Here is an 18,889-nt window from a genome sequence, read left to right as displayed (position 1 = left end):
AAGCATATCACAGTTTTATCGGAGCCCGGTTCAGAATACTTGGGTCATGCCACACCTAAGTCAGGCACTGGCAAGGATATTGCCGACTCTATATTGGAGCTTTTAGAGAAGAACCAATACGACGTGTCAAGTCTTGAGGCAGTCGGCAGCGATGGTGAAGCCACGAACACAGGATGGGATAACGGCTTGATAAGTCAAATACAAAGATCCCTAGGAATGGAACTGCATCATCTCATTTGCCTTCTTCATACCAACGAGTTGCCATTTCGACACCTGGTTACCGAATTGGATGGTGGGACGACCGGACCCAACGCTTTTTCCGGCCCCATCGGAAAGAAATTAAAGGACTGTGAACGTTCACCGATCGTCTCCTTTACACCCATTCCCGTTGAATGGGTGTCTGAAATGGAAAAACCAAATGGTTTAAGCAGCGACCAGAATTCTCTCTTTGAAATTTGTAAGGCTGTTGCTACAGGAATGTGTACTACCGATCTAACAAACAGAAAACCAGGACCATTATCATATTCACGATGGCTTAAATTGGCCTGTAGGATGTTTCGCCACTTCATCAGTACTGATAAACCTAGTTCAAGTTTGTGTCTACTTTGCCAGTACACTGTTAAAGTATACGCTCCCGTCTGGTTTTCAATACAGCGAAATCCTTCGTGCGAAATGGGCGTCATGCATCTGTTTAGCATAGTTAAGTTATCACGTTTTCTTCCAGAAAATCTACAACACATAGTTCATTTTGTTCTACAAACAAACGGATACTACGCTCTTCATGAAAACCTGCTGATAGCGATGACAGCAGATGAAAATCCGCATATTCCAACGTTAGGCTGGAGAAGGATAAAAAAGTGCCGCAGCCAAAAGACTCCGAGATCAAGCCGCCCATGTGACTTCATTGTTCCGAAATTCAACTTTACAGCTCAAAATTACTACGACATGATTAATTGGCCTAAATGTCTAACAAAGCCGCCAATCATACGAAACATAACGGATCAGCAGGTTGAAGAAAACATCTGAACTTCAGCTACTCTAACAACAAAATTCCCTTGCCATAGTCAAGCTGTGGAACGCACAGTGAAGCTAATGTCCGAGGCAGCGTTGAAAAAGTGCGGCCAGAACGCAAGAGATATCTACGTTAGAGCCAAACTGAAGTCTAGAACAAGAATGCCACGCTTTGAGACCAAGAAGAACTACGTACCCTAAGGTCAAATGTCAACGTATGTTTACTGGGTGGGTGGGCGGGCGAAACTTGATGTGCAACCACCTCCCCGTGGTGAGTTCTGGGTTTAAGCGAAGAGTTGCACAAAGAAAATCGTGTTATATCAAGGGCTATACCTATAATCATCGTTAACGTGGCATTCCAAACAAAATTTGGACATTAATTCCAACAACTGAGCTAATATGGCTGTATTTTGACTCATTTTAAAATTATTTACTGGCATTGCTACAAGTTTAATAAAATAATTGTATTATAGCCATCAGGTAACTCTGAAAACGACCACAAATAGCTTTTCTGTCATTGGTGTTGTGCGTGTTGCCTAACCAAACATTTAAAAAACTTGGGGTCCGTTGGTGCAGGGTAAGGGGTTGTCCAAAAAAATTAAAAAAATCAGTAAGGTAGGTGCCACTAATGGCCCCTTTTCTGCACTAGCCGTCATCGAATTTCCGACAAAAGTGCAAAACGTTCCACCCTACTGTGCAATGTACTAATTCCACGTGGTCTTATAAGTTACGTCGACTGGCCCTCCAGGAAAACTTCACCACATATGTGATGGCCACACGGCAACACGTGTATTGAAGATCTGTAAATCACACCCTGCACGAAAAATTAAGTCTCCGGGAAATATTAAGGTGCCGGGAACGTTACTTCAGTGAAGCCCATCGTTACGAGAAAGAACAACTGAGACGCCTTTACCAGCGCTATCTTATCTGGTGACAAGTGGACGGTCGCCGCTAAGCTAGATAAAATTTGAATTTATCTATCAGACTGTATTAAAATTCACGGTATAAACTATAGTTCGGTTGACCAAAATCCCGTCCAGAATTCATTCGTCACTGCAAGGTATCTTCCTCGAAAAGATTTATGGCCATCATGGAATACTATTATAATGGATGATTCATTATTCGCTAATTGTCTAAAAGCTGTTATACACAACACCTGGCGGCTCGTCTGTATGGAAATGTCATAAATCAAATCCGTCTGCAACAACAAAAAAAACATCATCACATACACTAATTCTGCGCATAGATTTCTACAACCATATGCCAGCCCAATAGATTTCTACAAGTTTGTAGAGTCTACGAGAAATGGCAGCATATTCCCGTTTCCGTGCTACACTGAAAGTTGCTGTGTAGAACCATTGTCAAGGCACATAGGGGTATTACTGAGACGACCAACAGATGATAGTGTCCATGACTTTTCCTACGGTAATTTCGAGTTCAAATGAACATATATGTACGACTCAATCTTCAGTACTCTACATAGATACATTTAACGAATCATTTTCTCAATTTATTGCTAAAGCGCCTAAAAATCTTGTAGTCTTTATAAATGTTTATTTTTCCGCTCCCATTCTCGTTTTCATTCTTTATTACTTACTTATTTTTGAGTTTTACGTCTCACAATTGCACCATTTAGGTTAAAACAGACAATACACAACACGCACGTACTGAACGGGATTCGAACCCGTGATAGACGGGTCTTGCGATGACCAGCTTTGCATTACTTTAGACCGCTTGAACACGCTATTCTCGCTTTCATTCCTCGTTCACACTTCGTATGTTTATTCCATCTATTCACCAAATTTGTTATAGTCACCTGTTCTTTCTCCTTCCAGACTTCAACTTGCCATAGTTACATTTCACCCCAATCATCACCGCCTTTGTCCTTTAACATTAATGATGTGAATGAAGCAAAAACTAGTAAATATCAAATTAATGAACAAGTACTAGCTAAACGCCCGTTCTTCGCACGGGAGAGAGAGGTCTATGAGAAATATCTGAAAGGAGCACACACTGTCTTCTTCCTCGCTCTTAGGATGTGTATTTCAATCAAAATGGAATCATAAGAACCCAGCTCAACCCAAATGCTAAATATGTTCACTCGTTACACTTGCTTCAAACCGCTTCCGTGTGATTTTCTTTCCCTCTGCTGTTCAGTCTGTATTTGAATATGGCATGCCTTTTTAAAATAAAGTTTATTCATTTCCGCGCTGCCATATGTAGTTTATGTTGAAAGTCTACGTGTTCCCACCAAGTGAACTTTGGACAAATGTGTCCGTGGATTTTCTTAGTGTTTGCCGGTATTATTCTATTTTTCATTCCACCTTACCAGAAAAGTTTTACTTACCGGATTAGCTTTGAAATTCTTGACTAATGTTTCAACTATTTTTTCTTCATAATCATCTATAAATTCTTCTGGATCTAGTTTTAACTGTTTCAAAACCTTTTGCCACATATCAGGAACTGCATTTACTGAAATAACCAAGAAGTAACATCATCACAGTGAGTCAAAGAATTCTGTATAATTAGTAAATCCTCTATAATAAATTCTGTACACATGTCTCTCTTCATAAATCTAAGAAAAAGATAAGGATGGGAACAGTTTACTTTAAAGGGACTATATGCTTAAACACTGACTTTAATGAAGCATGAGATGATAATGAAATGTCTACATCCAAAACCAAAAACAGGGTTCCCACAAAAAAGTGAAAATCGATTTCCCCGACAATCCCTGACAAATTATTGAATATAAATGGAAGATATGAGATAAGTTCTATCATACACATTTCTAACGGCCTCCATTCTCAAACCCGTCCAACACACTCCTTTAATTACCATTTACATATTTGTTATGCTCAATATTAGTAATCGTTATTTACACGAAATTTATCATGTACGTTAAGTATAAAATAATATACAGGGTGGCCCAAAAGTAGGTATACAGTAGCGTACTGATCAGCTCATTGCATTTTATATCATTTCTTATTGTTATCCATCAGGTAGGCTTAGTTTCTTTATTATTTTTTCTAAATGTGTTTTTACTTACATCTTAAGCTCGGAAGAGCCGAAGGAAATAAACCCATAAACTAGAATGTTATAATTGATCAATGCAGGGATTTGTATCTACTTTTGGGCCACCCTGTATGTATGATACAGTACTACATACCTTGACATTGCAAATTAGACTTTTTTGACTGAAAAAATAATAATAAAATTCAATATAACATGCAGTCAAGTATATATTGCCAACTCTTCCTGAGACCTATTACTATATCCTAAAATGAACTGAAATGAAATGAAGTTTTACGTTCCACGGTTATGCCGTCTAGGCTAAAGGAGACGGTGATGATAAGAAATGAACGAAATGCAGGAATGAAGAAAGCGGGACAATCCCGAGAAAACCCAAGCACACGGTGTTTGTCCACCACAAAGTTCACCTGGCGCGAGCTGTGATCGAACCAAGAACCCCATGAACCAGAGATCATGAGACCCCTGAATTTCAGTAAAGAAAGACATAAATTGACACTTTGCTTTCTCAGCTACAGAGTCAGATATTCTGTTATGCTCATGCAGAGTTTGTAGGATGCGTTTCATACTAGTCTGAGCAAGTTCTGGGTGGTTGTTTTGTAAGCCTGGGGTCCAAAGCTGACAGAGCACGTACCAGTTTGTACTTCTTAAGGCTCCTTTCCACTATCTTCTTGATTGTGCCCAGCAAAAAGTTCTGATTGTGAGTCAAAACTAAAAGCTAGTTTATCTTTATCTGATGTTTTCAGTTCTTTCAGTAGTTTTCCTGACTTAAAATCGATGTCCACGCAGATGACAAGTCATACTTCGATTTTTGCTTTTATATGATCAATTATCCCCCTCTCTGTCTCACACACAAATACACACATACACACAGTGCCTCACTCAGTACGAAATAGCAACACTGAATCATTGTCATCATGTGAATACTGTATTACTGTGCTCCTCTTCACATTTTAATCTGTTTAACTAATAGAGAGGAAACAATGTTAGACTGCAAAAAAGGAATGTTACACTTGCACATTTAAGTTCCCTGACTTTCCATGACACTTTACGCAAAATGCATGATTTCCCTGATTTTCCGGAATGTGGGAACCCTGTAAAAATCCACGGTGTTAAATCAAGATTCCACATCACAATTTAAAGATAGCAGTATTTTTAAGAAATGTGAAAATTTTTGGATTTAAATAAGCATCGACGAACGCATGGTTAGTCAGGTAACCGAAATCACTGTCCTGCAATAAATACACGTGACTTAATTTTAGTCTTGTTCATGTTATGGTCTACTTTATTGAAGAATGCACAACAGGCGAACTTACTAAAATTATGAAGTTATTATTATTATAAAATGCCTTAATTTGCACTAAGGTGATGTCAATGAACAGATTCAATTTACTGTTCATTTCAGATTCCTGACATTAAGAGTTGACTAAGAGTTTGCTTCATTTACTTGTGTTAAGATCTCTAGTTTTTTAAACAGATTACTCGAACTCATACCAATATTGCAGCATCTTCACTCATTCCTTATATATATATATATGGTCGGATTTAGGGGGATGCACCGACGCACATGCATCCCCTTCGCTGTAAATATACACTATCTAAAATGAGAACCTAGCAGTGAAAAGGCAACATTTTCCGAAACTTTCTGCTGTCATGTGTTCGTTTCAGTCTTAAAAGAAAGCCTAGTTTTGCAAAAGCAATATTTTAAGTCGATTTTCTGAAGGTTGATGGAAAAGGATTCACTGAACGAATATTCCTCATTCACACCACAGATGTCCAAAAGTATTTAAAAACTTAAAAATTTAAAATCAAACGTAGTGGTAGTTATTGGTGCAACCCCCTTCAAGAAATCCTGGATCAATATATATACTAGTAAAAAGAGAGAATAAAAATTCACGACCTACCTATTGCCGGATGATGACTACAAATCAAACTATCGAAAGCGAGTAGTTTGGCATCTTCTTGCATAATATTGGAACCAGAACACAAAGTGCACACGCACTCCACAAGAATTTTGGGTGTGACTTCACACCCGGATCCTCCGACCCCTCCCGTGTCCACCACTTCTTTATTTTCTCTATCAGCATCTGTTCTCTGTAACGGAAATGTTTAGCATGGATGGTTAATTAATTAACACAAACTGTTAGCTTCAGAGAAGGAAATTAAATTAAAATTACGTTTATAAAACTGAAGTAATGATTCAAATTCACATCATTTATATCAAGTAATGTTTTAATAAACACTACTAGAAATAGTCCTTTCACACTAACCCGCTTGGTCCCAGACTACCAACCTTTTAAAACCATCTTTCAATTTTTGTATGTTGCGTCATTTGAAATCATAGTTTTCAATTTATTTTTCTAAATTTGATTTTTTTTAGTTTAAAAAAAAAACTGTGCACATTTGTAGACACTGGTTCAATAAGTAACTGCATATCTAAATATTTATGAACAATTATATTTTATTCCGTGTTTTGCTATACTACACCTTTCTTCTGACATATTATAACATTGTTGTGACACAATAAACAACGGCTACGTTTATACTCTTAAAATAGCATGAACTGAATACTTTGTTATTAAATATAATACATTTATTCAGTAATATTTTTCTTCCATTTTTCTCTTTTCTTGAGAACATAACATGACACACCAAATTGTTTGCTGTGTTTCTGAATAGCCATTTTCTCATTTTTTGTGGAACAAATAAAAGCAATTTTTATCTCCACTTTCCAAGAACAAACATATAGTCAATGCTTTCGTTCTCTTCATTCTTAGGAGAGCTAACCACAGAAGGTGTTCTAGATTTGCTTGAGGGTTCAGATATTGACGATTCAGATAATGATCCAGATTTTATGGATGATAACTCCAGTAAGTCTAGCAGTGAAGATAACGATGGCGGTGTTCCAAGAGACGAAAATGGTAAGCAATAAATTGTACTCCTTATCTGTTCTAAAGAACTGAATTATCTTCACGAGATTATTTGGCTAATCACAGGCGAGTCCATTTGGTTGTAGTGCGACATCTTCAAATTTGAATTTTAAGTAGCTCAGGATATTTTCCAATTTTTGTCTATTTTTCTCCAGCCAAGAAAAAATTTTGTACTGACCAAATAAACGAGGGAGTCGCACTACAACTAAATAGACCCGCCTGTGATTAGCCAAATAACCTCGTGTAAATAATTCAGTTCTTTAGAACAGATAAGGAGTACAATTTATTGCTTACCATTTTCGTCTCTTGGAACACCGCCATCGTTATCTTCAATGCTAGACTTACGGGAGTCATCATCCATAAAATCTAGATCATTCTCTGAATCGTCAATATCTGAACCCTCAAGCAAATCTAGAACATCTTCTGTGGTTACCTTTTCTAAGAATGAAAACGAAAAAAATGTTGTATGGTTGCAATATTTGTTACATCAATGATTAGCACAAATAGTTGAAATTAGTGTAGTTACAAATTTTCCTATACTTTCTAATAATGAAAATGAAATAATGCTGTCGCTAATAATATATATATATATATTATTTCTTTCAATGCCTTTGCTCTTTTTTTCGTTTTCGTTTCGTTTCTAACATGTACAATTTTGCAGCAAAACAAACCTTTAAAAAATATACGAAAAAATATAGAGAAACAACTACCAAATATACAATCAGTGTCCACAATTGTAGTTCTCTTATTTTTTGTTCATCAGAGATAAAGCAAAGCTAATAATCCTCAACAAGTCTCTGAAGTTTTAATTGTTTATCACAAAAAAATCTTGATCGTAGCAATAATATATATGGACGAAAATAATGCATACTTTTCCGACTTACAAAAGCCTGTGTTCCACCAGCACCTGTCTTCTCATAGAATTGAAGGGTGGCTGCCGCTTGCACTCGAGCTTACCGAAAAAAAATGTATTTGGTGTTCAGACGTCCACGCAATTAATCGCGCAAATTTAACGAAACGATCAGGAAAAAATATATCAATTTGTGTCCACAAATGTGGACATAGGGACCGATGGGATTAAATCTACTACGGCATAGAACATGTTTCATAAATATTAACCACAAAATTGCCATACAGACCTGGAATTTATCACCGAAGCGTTGTAGTTAAGAGTCTTAAACCCCTTCTACTCACTCTGTCGGAGTGGATATGCCATTTCCGTGTTAGCACTGTGCACCCGGTATAGTCATACACAAGCACAATACATTATAAACCAAAAATACTTAAGTAGACACTAAAAAGATAAACATCAAGATAACGTACTGGTTGGTACTCAATATAAGTTTGGGCGATAAAGTGCCACTACTGAGGCCTTATTATATGCAAATGATACATCATTACCGAAGAAAAAATCTCTGTTTACTTTTGTATGCACCACTGTCAAAATAATTTTAGGAGCACGAAATATAAATATCATCGCTGATACTGATGCATATTTTAATTACTAGTTCCGAATATAAAAGACTAATACATAACTTTCAATTGAATTGAATTGGTTTTGAGTTTAACGTTTCTTTTCAGGAGCGAGGCTATACGAGACGTGGACCTACTGATTAACGTGGAATCCGAACCACATGCGCTCCCACCGGGAATCGAACCCGGGCCTCCCACGCCAAAGGCGCGTTCGCTAACCGCTTAGCCACGGAGGAGCTCACATAACTTTCAAATATAGCGGGTAAGCTGAATAAGTGTTTATGTTCTGTAATGTATTTCCTACTACATTACAAAATATTCCACTTCAACAATTTGGTTTTAATTTGCATGAACAGCCAACACACCACAAGGAACATAATATAAATTTATAAACAGACGACAAAAACAGAGTTTGTTTTAAATATGATAAAAACTGAATTAGCCGATCCATCCCCTACTCCTTTTCATCCTTTTCACAGGGTTCATATTCAAACTTGTATATTCAGCTCTTTCTAACAAAGATAGGGATACGAAACTATGGACTCCAAAAACAAAGCGAAAATTTAAACAACGAATTGTTTCATTAGAATCCTTATTAACTTATACTCTTACCTTGACAACGGCCAAATATACAGTCGAAACGTTAGAGAAATGCATAAGCTATCCAATATTATAGCAACAAAACTCCGTAACTAGCCGTCAATCAAGTAAGGAATTCCATGGTCTAAGAAACTCGGAAGTTTATTGCCACTCAAGCATAGGCTCGTCAATGGATTCTATGTTGTGCTAAGCCAATTCCCCTTCCGAAGATTCATCTTTGTATTTTCCTCCCACCTTCTACTTGGTTTAACTTTTTTTTTTCTCATATATTTCCCAGCTAAAGTTCCGCCCATATCAATAAATTATAATAGGAACCAACGTGTCAAAGTATACAAATGATGCTGAAGTTTTTATATTTCTTGTACGCAATTTTAAATATTAATGTACAGGGTGGCCCAAAAGTAGGTATACACACCTGCATTGATCAAGTATAACACTCTAGTTTATGGGTTTATTTGTTTTAGCTCTTCCGATATTAAGATATAAGTAAAAACACATTAAGAAAAAATAATAAAGAAACTAAGTCTACCTGATGGATAACAAATATATATATATAATGTAATGACGCGAAGACGGAGGTTAGCGGAGGACCGTGGAGCATGGAAGCTTCTCAGCTGCGGCAAATGACCTGCCAATAAAGGCAGAATACCTATGATGATGATAATGTAATGAGCTGATCAGTATGGTACTGTATACCTACTTTTGGGCCACTCTGTATAATAAAAAGAAAATATCTATTTATGAGTTGTGACTATCCTATCCTACATATATTTCGGCATCGAATACATTAGTGTACGTATAGGATGAACCTTGTGATCATTTTAATATACGTTGTGATCATTGTGGCAACTTGCAAGTTTCTTCTAATTTAATTGCCCTGAAGATGGTACCAGCGGACTTTGATGCTAAAATACATGAGTAGGATACGATCACAATGCATGAATAAGTATGTGTGATTTTCACTTTACTATACAAATGATGTACGTTGTAACTCTAATATTATGTCAAATAGAGGTAACAGAGGGAATTAAAACACTAATCATTTGATTAACGTAACACTGTACAGATTTGGTGAATTAAAAGAGCTTTCTTTTCTTTTGGTGTCAGAAAGTTCGAAAATATACTTACATTAACCTTAATGGTCTCCAAATAGTTTGTGAATTCAGTCAATAGCGATCTTGCAAGTTCCGTTCCACCCAAAACCGAGACGAGTTTCTTTGTTATTACTTGACTGTGATGCCGCAGTTTGAATCCAGATTGCAGAAGACAATATATAATGGCTTTGTGTAATGGACTAGCTTTCCCATTCAGTTTATGAGCATGATCCATCAGAAGTCGTTCACACAACTGCATAACGTGTTGAAGAGCTACAAAATAAGTAAATAATAATATTTTTTAAAGAAAATTATATTAGTCTTTACATAAATATTTCCGCAAAAACATATGTCAGTCTATACATAAATACATAAACACAGTTGTGATATTTTTTTTTTCAAAAACTGTGTATAATTAAGACCATCTATATCAGGAAACGTAAGAAGTACAATAAATCTGCTAATATTTGGAATTCTAATAGGACTGGAGAACTTGACCAGAAACATATACCTCACGCGTTCTCCCATGTTCATCAATTTCACATATTCCGAAATTTCGAAATGTAAATTTCATGCACGAAGAACAAGAAATAAAGAAAAAATCAAGGTAATACTTGCTATCTCTTTGAAACCCAATGAACTGCAATAATTTGGAATGTAGCATCCTCTTATGTCTTCCTAATGTAAGTTGCTTAGAGGACACTACATTTCTGATTTTTGTGATTCATTCGATTTGGAAAAGATGACAGATGTTACAAAAACTGCAATCCAATAGTTGCAAGACACGCAATAGTGAATTAAGGTTTCTCTCCTTTTGATGGTTTCAAAAGGAATCACTTGCGAATTGAGTTGATTTTAGTTTAGCGTCCTGTTCAGCAGCGAGGCTATATGAGACGTGGACCTACTGATTAACGTGGAATCCGAACATGAGCTCCCGCCGAGAATCGAACCCGGGTCTCCCACGCCGACGGCACGTACGCTAACCGCTGAGCCACGAGGGAGCTCAAGGAATCACTTGCGAATTATGCTATGTGTAATTATTGAAATACGTAAAGTTTCCTTATATGTCCATCCTGCTATTCGTAAAATAGTTGTAATAATAGTGAAAGGCAACAAGATTTTGTGTACATGGTTATTTGTCGTTTTTCTTTCCAAAATTTGTAGTTGTTGAGAAATAGCAGTCTTATATTATCCAATCAGCCGGGATCTAAATTTAACTTCGTATTAATGGCTTTCCATGTGATGTAGTTTTTACAACTTTAGCCAACGTATTCGGAAATTGTGGATTAATTTATTTTATTTTATTTTTTTAAGTTATCTATTGAAGCATTTTTTTTTTTTCCGGATATCGACAAAACCTACAACCATGTTTTAGTGACTAGCGCAGCGGAAGAAGATACATTGAAACAAATCAAACAACCCATATTCTTCTTTTCCTGTTTAAGATATTTACTTACTTCGAGTCAAAATACAAAATTATAGAATATTGAGAATATGCCATTTGAAAGAAAGGTGGATGGATGGCCAGAGCTTTATGATGAAATGAGGATTTATTAGATGCATTTAAAAAAGAGCAAAATGAAAAATAAGTTTACACTTTGATACATATCTTTACTCTAATTTTTACAAAAATGCGAACTCTTTTCACCTTCATTTTCGATCAAATGGAGAAATTATGAATAACAATAGAGATGAAATTAATTTACTACCCGTAGCTCGAAAACCTTGAAAATCTTTTTTTTACCTAATTTACACAAAAATGCTACATATTTCAGAGCTTCAATTTAACTTTGTCAATTACATACGCATATATTAGGGATGGCCAAACTTTTCCGAATTTCGGAAAAATTTCGGAACAAAAAAACCGGAATTCGAAAAATCCGCAATTTAGAAAATTCCCGAATTTTTCCGAATTACGGAATTTTTCCGGTTTCCGGAAAGTAAAAATTCCGGAATTGGCCATCCCTAGCATATATGTATGATTGTTCTGTTCGGAGGCAGGTTCTATCAAACTTACCCTGGCATAGCTAAGTGGGACCACGAAGCCAATAGAACAAGGGTAAGATAACTAGTTCTAAGCCCTTGAGTTTTAAAAAGAGTTACCGCAAACTTGAAATTAGAGTTGGAGTAGAGGAATAAGTTGACAGTTACGATTAGAGATATCGCACATACACGAAATATGCAATTATGGCATTATTGCACAGATAGTCACTAGTACAAGGTAATTAACATACTTTCGAAACAAAGCACTCTGACTTCCCATAGTGCCTAGGAGCCAGAACCTTCATGAAATAATTTGGTGCTCAACAAATACACATATAAGAAATACCTAATGCTTACCATTATCAGATGCAACGGTCAGAAACTTTTCAGAAAGGAATAGTTGTTTGTCCATATCGAGAACAACGTTCCAAAGACTTCCTAGCTTGTTCTCTGCTTCAACATCGGCTGAAGATAGTTTCAGAAGTAAGCAGGCTGCAGACAAACCCTCCATAACTATAGGAGCCTTAAAAACAATATGGCCTTTGATAGTAATTTATGTATCATATTTATAAATGTATACAATAAAAGAACGAGTTTATTTTATATATATCTTTAAATAAAATGTTCAGGTCTATTAAAATTTAAAAACTGAAAACATGCAACTCGGTTGGAGACTGAGGCAGTTTGGCTGAGTGCTAGTGTGTTGAACACTATGCCAGCAGTCAAACTTTCACTCTTGAGGCCGCTACTAAGTCAATTCAGACATCATAGACTCTCACGCTTAAGCTTTATTTTGACTTTAAAAGAAAAGAGCTCTGTAACATTCAACGCTGCTGTATTATGTATGACGTACAAAGCCTTCCATAGCATTTGTTGTTATTTGCTCTTTCTCCTTTTCTTGAGATACTTGCGTCTACAATACACTAGGTACACTGTCTTAGCTTTAGCAATATTATCATATATAACAATATTCTATAACCCGTTGTACCTACTAATCACATTGGTCTTGCCAAGAATATTCCTCTCTTGTCTACAATATATGAAGCAATTCCGATTAAATGGACTGTACCACAATTTAATTTGGCAAACCAGTAACTACTAACAGATAGACACCTATGACGATTAAAAATTAAATGAAAGGTCCTACGATTATCCATTTTAAGCCAAGGGAGACGGATGATTAAGGCAAGCAAATTAAGTTGGAAAAATTTGTCGAATGAGAATGAGGGAGGAAACGGAAAATGAAATGAAATGAAATCTTTGAGTTTTACGTCCCACGGTTATGCCGGTTAGGCTAAAGGAGACGGTGATAATGAGATATGAGTGAAATGGTGGAATGAAGAAAGTGGGAGGAAACGGGAGAACCCCGAGAAAACCCACGAGCACGGTGTTTGTCCACCACAAAGTTCACTTGGCGGGGGCTGGGATCGAACCCGGGACCCCAAGCACCAGAGGTGAACGCTCTACCACTGAGCCACCGCGCCCCCAGAGGGAGGAAACGGAAGTACACCCGAGATAGCCTACGGACACGATGTTGTCTACCACAAACTTATTTGTCCGCGGATTTATTCCGGGGATGGTACGGAACCAACGCACCAGAGATAAGCGATCTATCACCGAGCCACCGTGCTCCCCATGAGATTTAAATGACACGCTGTTGAAAAAAAATGAAATGAAATCTTTAAGTTTTACGTCCTACGATTATGCCGGTTAGGCAAAAGGAGACGGTGATTATGAGAAATGAATGAAATGGTGGAATGCAGAAAGTGGGAGGAAACGGGATAACTCCAAGAAAACCTACGAGCACGGTGTATGTCCACCACAAAGCCCACACGGCGCGAGCTGGGATCGAACCAGGGACCCCAAGCACCGGAGGTGAACGCTCTACCACTGAGCCACCGCGCCCCCGCTGTTGAAAAGATCGAAGAATCAACTAGTATATTTTATACGTTTTCCACATTAAATGTATACAATGAAATTTAAAAAATTAAAATATGACAGTTGGAACACGAACTCCTGTTTCGAGCATACCGTGCCATGCACTACCCGTTACGCTCCCAGTCTTTCTCCAAACCAGCCACACAAACATCAACGAGAATGTGGTGGGGAAAAAAAAAGGTAATTTCTGTATGTCTTAACTAATTTCTCTATCAAAATCTTTATACCAAAATCTACATCATTTCTATTAGAATTAATACTGTAACTGTATTTGGTGCTAATCTTAAACGTACTCTTTCACACTTGTTCTTATGTATTCTGTTACAGATTAGTTCAAAAAATATATATATATTAAATACCAAAATTTGTACAGCAGTGGTTCCCAATCGGTGTATCGCAAAATTTTGGAATTTAAAATCTACAAGCATTTTACAATTAGTTAAAATCGATTTTGAAACAGCGTGTACCACCAGTCAAGACCTCCAGGGGTAGCCAATGCTCAGTACTACATATAGTCTTGCACTATCACAATTTAAACAATTATTAATAACAAATCAAAGAAGTGTGTCACGATGACATGAAAGTTCATTTAAGTGCGTCGTTAATCAAAAAGGTTGCGAACCATTGCTCTAAAGCCTTAAAGAAGTTGGTGTTTATTAATGTAAAGATGTAAAATATTTGTAAGATATGTAATTAATTCCCATGTATTTACCCCCTTATATATATATATATATATATATATATATATATATACCCTCCATTCCAAAAGAAACCGAACGTTTAAAAAAAAACAAAAAAGCAATGTACATTTTGGAACAAATCATTTTTATTAATCAATGTATTCCCCTTCTGCATTGATACACATATTTGCACGCTCCAACAAGTTGTCAAACGACTTCTCCATGTCCTTTATTGGAATGGTCTTTAGGACGGCGGTCGTCGCCTTCTCAATGGCATCAATCGATGCGTGCCACTTTCCTTTCATCGCCAAATGCAGTTTCGGGAACAGATAGAAATCGCACGGAGCGAGATCTGGTGAATAGGGCGGATGATGCAACCGAATAATGTGATTTTTGACCAAAATTCAGTTACAAGTCGCGAACGATGTGATGGTGCATTATCGTCCAAAAGAGTCCAACTGCCGATTTCGCGATATTCGGGCCGAATACGACGAATTCTTGCCAGCAAACGCTTCATGACGCCCAAGTAAAACTCTCCAGTGACTGTCTGGCCGGGCTGAACAAATTCTTTGTGGATAATTCCTTTTGAATCGTAAAAACAAATCAGCATCACCTTAACTTTTGACTTCACAAAGCGACTTTTTTTGGGTGTTCCTTCATCCGGCGCTCTCCATTCAGCACTTTGCCGCTTTGTTTCGGGATCATATTCAAAACACCACGTCTCGTCACCAGTTACAATCGATTTCAAGAAGTTTCGATCCTGCCGAGCACTTTTAACGATATCTTTGCAATGCGCAATTCGATCAACTTTTTGGTCTTCGGTGAGTTTGTGTGGTACAAACCGCGAATTAACCTTCTTAAGGCCCAAAACTTCGGTCAAAATGCGGTATGCGGTTGTTTGAGGAATGCCTAATTCCATTTCAATAACTTTCACCGACGATTTTTTGTTATGTTTGATGAATTCACGCACTTTTTCGATGTTTTCTTCCGATAATCCGGTTCTGGGACGGCCTGATCTTTCGTCATCATCCAGCGTCTCTCTACCCGATTTGAATCGCCTGAACCACTCGTAAACTTGCGTACGGGATAGACACTCATCACCATATGCATTTTGTAGCATTTGGTGCGTTTCACTAAAAGTTTTACCCAGTTTAACACAAAACTCAATTGCAGCTCGTTGTTTGAAACTCATTTTCCGACCGATGTACACAACACACTGACAGTTGAAACGCAATAACTTTGTTGCAGTGCATCCAAATGTCATGACATTTATACCAGTTGTCAATGAGGGACTACGCCATCTACCCGTAAAATATTACAACAGATGGTACTAGTGGTACTATTTGTTTTCAAAAGTTCGGTTTCTTTTGGAATGGAGGGTATATATATATATATATATATATATATATATATGTCTTCCATTTCAACTCAGGCAAAAAAAAAAAAAAAAAAAAATTGTACCATCACCATCTCAGATATTGTTGAAACTTTTTTTTATAGCAACTAGACACGTTTTTAAGAGACCCATATTTTTTTGTTTTGTCGAAAAAAATTTTCCCGCCAAGTAATGGGCCATCAAAGACGGGGAGTAAAATTTATGAACTGTAGAAGACATGAAAAACGGTCAACTTCGGAGCCTCACCATTCGGCTATGGAGACAGGTAGAGTTATAATTCTTGTTGTGGTATGTACATAGGGATGTAAATAAACTATATTTTATTGTAGTTCGGTTTGCGCATGCGTACCTTTTTGTACATAAATTAACAAATGAACGTTAATTTATCTGAAAAGTCGAAGTTTGCGAATTTTTTTCGAGCACTTCCGGTTCGAATTTTACAATTCTGTTTTCACGGTTGGTAAGACCTAGTTACCCGCTTTCCGAAAAAAAAAATTGTATTGCTTCTGTGTCGCAAAAAATTCGAGAAATTGTAAAATTCTCAAAAATCGCCATTTTCTCGAAAACACCATCTTTTAAAATTCTGAAATTTTGTCAGATGGTTTAGCTTTACATGAATAATAAACACACCAAATACCATTCTCGACCAATGCTTCATGAATTAACTACAGCCTTTTGAAGTTAGCGAAGTTTCGTTAACTTTGATGTCACAGTTAGCAAAACTGGAAACAATAAAAATGCAATGATTTGATGATGTTTGTGGTTCACATTAATTAAATGAAAAATAAAAGGTTTTCCTGGCTGGTTTTTTATTATTTTGATCAAAAAAGCGCTCTAAAATAGTATAATAAGCCTCCCCCCTTCTCCTCCGTTTTTTTAAAAACGAAGTAGTCTGAGATGGAAATTACGATTACGAAACCCACAAATTTTAAGTTCACTTACTTAAAATGGTCTTCGGAAGCAAAATTTCACTGATTTTTTTTTTTTTCACATGGACCAATCATTTGCTTGCTTGGTGTCTTCTTCGCTAATAGCAGTAGTACACTCACAACTCGTCCAGAGGTGGATCCAAGGAGTCGATCGCCCTCCCAGAAGAAACGTTCTTATTTTATATGTAAATAAAACCCATTCCAGTGTTTAGAGCTCTTAAAAGTAGCTCTAAGTAGCAGTATTACACCCCCCCCCCGGAAGTCCGTCCTGGATCCGCCCCTGCGTAGCACATTGCCGATAATCACAAAACACTTATTTTCACTTCCCTTATGCTCTTCTGGAAACCTGTACCCTGCTGAAAGTCCATGTGGAAGCGTAAACAGCACTTCAACTGTACATAATTCATGAGTTATACATAATTCTGCTACGCACCACTGGTTATCATAAGTATATGCAAGGGCGCCGATCCTGGGGGGGACCGGAACCCCCAAAGCTGATGTGGGGCCCCCTATTGTATTTATGAATATACAGTATTTGGCATAATTTGAATGCAATTTGTCTTAAAATCCTCATATATATACCTTCTGCATCTGAATTCCCCCCCCCCCCCAATCTACAGAGAAATCGGCGCCTTTGCGCATATGTATGTAACAAAAGTTCTTTTTTGCTGACTTCTTAAATCTACACTTTGAATTGCAGAAGCTCGATTATGGGGGAAGCATGAAGTTAGTTTATGGTGACCCGTTATTGCCATAAAAACTTCACCATTTTCGGAAAGCCAAAGGTGACATCGTTGAATACTTTTTTTTTTTTTTTTTTTTTTTTTTTGTCGAATTCAGTTCCAGGCAACAAAACGAGAGTAATACCCGCAGTTTGTACTTGCACTATACTCACGAATTATTCTGCGGTTTTAATACTGTGTATCTGTTTTTGCCTAAGGTTATGCCGCTTTGCCACATTATTTACAACCCCCCCCTTCCCCCCCCAATACTGTCGCAGCGACCCTAGCATGGCCGGTTTCACTGCACAACCACTGCTTTATCTGACCTGTCTGCATCTCGAACATCTGAAAGCGATTTTTAAAATGGGATGCAACACCATCATAAATCACTGACAAGGTTTGGGAAATTGTAGACACTTATTTCCACGTATTCGAACCTTTTTCTATAACCTATATTTTCGCTTTTCTTCGAGTATTTTTAGAATCTTGTCTATGGCTATGAGTACATGAGCCGAATCGTGTGTTTTGTCGTCGCTTATTACAACAAAACTGTCAGTTGTTGCATATTCCGGTGATAACTCTGAATATCACTTTGCAGAATAACAGTCCAGTTTTCAACGAAGTCCACATGAAGTAAAATAGAATTTGCATCTTGAAATTTTATACGATGCTTTTCGGTAGCAATTAATTCTCTTTGGATTTTCTTGATATAGTCATGAATTACAATTCTTACAGTTAAACCAGCAATGTACGATACGAAAACGGAAAGTGGCACTCTTTTTTTTTTTTTTTTTTTTCTTAACAAGATCATTTTTTTTTAACAAGATCATTTGTTTTCCCATACGGCGTACGTAACACTTTCATTTTCAGCAGGATCAAAGACTCCACACTTATTCCTTTCATTCCAGGACATTCACCACATTCTTGAAGAAGACAGCTGTCATTTTCTGCGGATCATACTACTAAAGGAAATAGGTCACTCATGACAGCTTCAATACAGGTTGCACCTTTGATTTGTTGCAACGAGATAACTTAAAATTTGCACAATACACACACACACACACTTCCCTCGCAGGTTGCGTACTGACCCACTTTAGTCGAATACT

The 18,889-nt window shown here is 37.1% G+C and overlaps 1 protein-coding gene across 1 annotated transcript in view; it reads right to left on the bottom strand.

Annotated features, from left to right (window-relative positions):
* Positions 1-18,889, bottom strand: part of l(3)80Fj (lethal (3) 80Fj) — a 135,672-nt gene that overhangs the window by 90,210 nt on the left and 26,573 nt on the right. Inside the window, exons 10-13 of the mRNA XM_081770783.1 lie at positions 12,476-12,641; positions 10,170-10,408; positions 5,943-6,132; positions 3,359-3,483 (exon numbers count right to left, since the gene is read on the bottom strand). Of these exons, the coding sequence (XP_081626909.1) occupies positions 3,359-3,483; positions 5,943-6,132; positions 10,170-10,408; positions 12,476-12,641 (720 nt within the window). The remainder of the gene's footprint in view (positions 1-3,358; positions 3,484-5,942; positions 6,133-10,169; positions 10,409-12,475; positions 12,642-18,889) is intronic.

The sequence above is a fragment of the Thermobia domestica genome, chromosome 9 (assembly GCF_964235325.1).
Source record: "Thermobia domestica chromosome 9, izTheDome1.hap1.1, whole genome shotgun sequence".
NCBI classification, from domain to species: domain Eukaryota; kingdom Metazoa; phylum Arthropoda; class Insecta; order Zygentoma; family Lepismatidae; genus Thermobia; species Thermobia domestica.
Note: the sequence above shows the minus strand (reverse complement) of the source record. Positions and strands in the feature narration are given on the sequence as shown.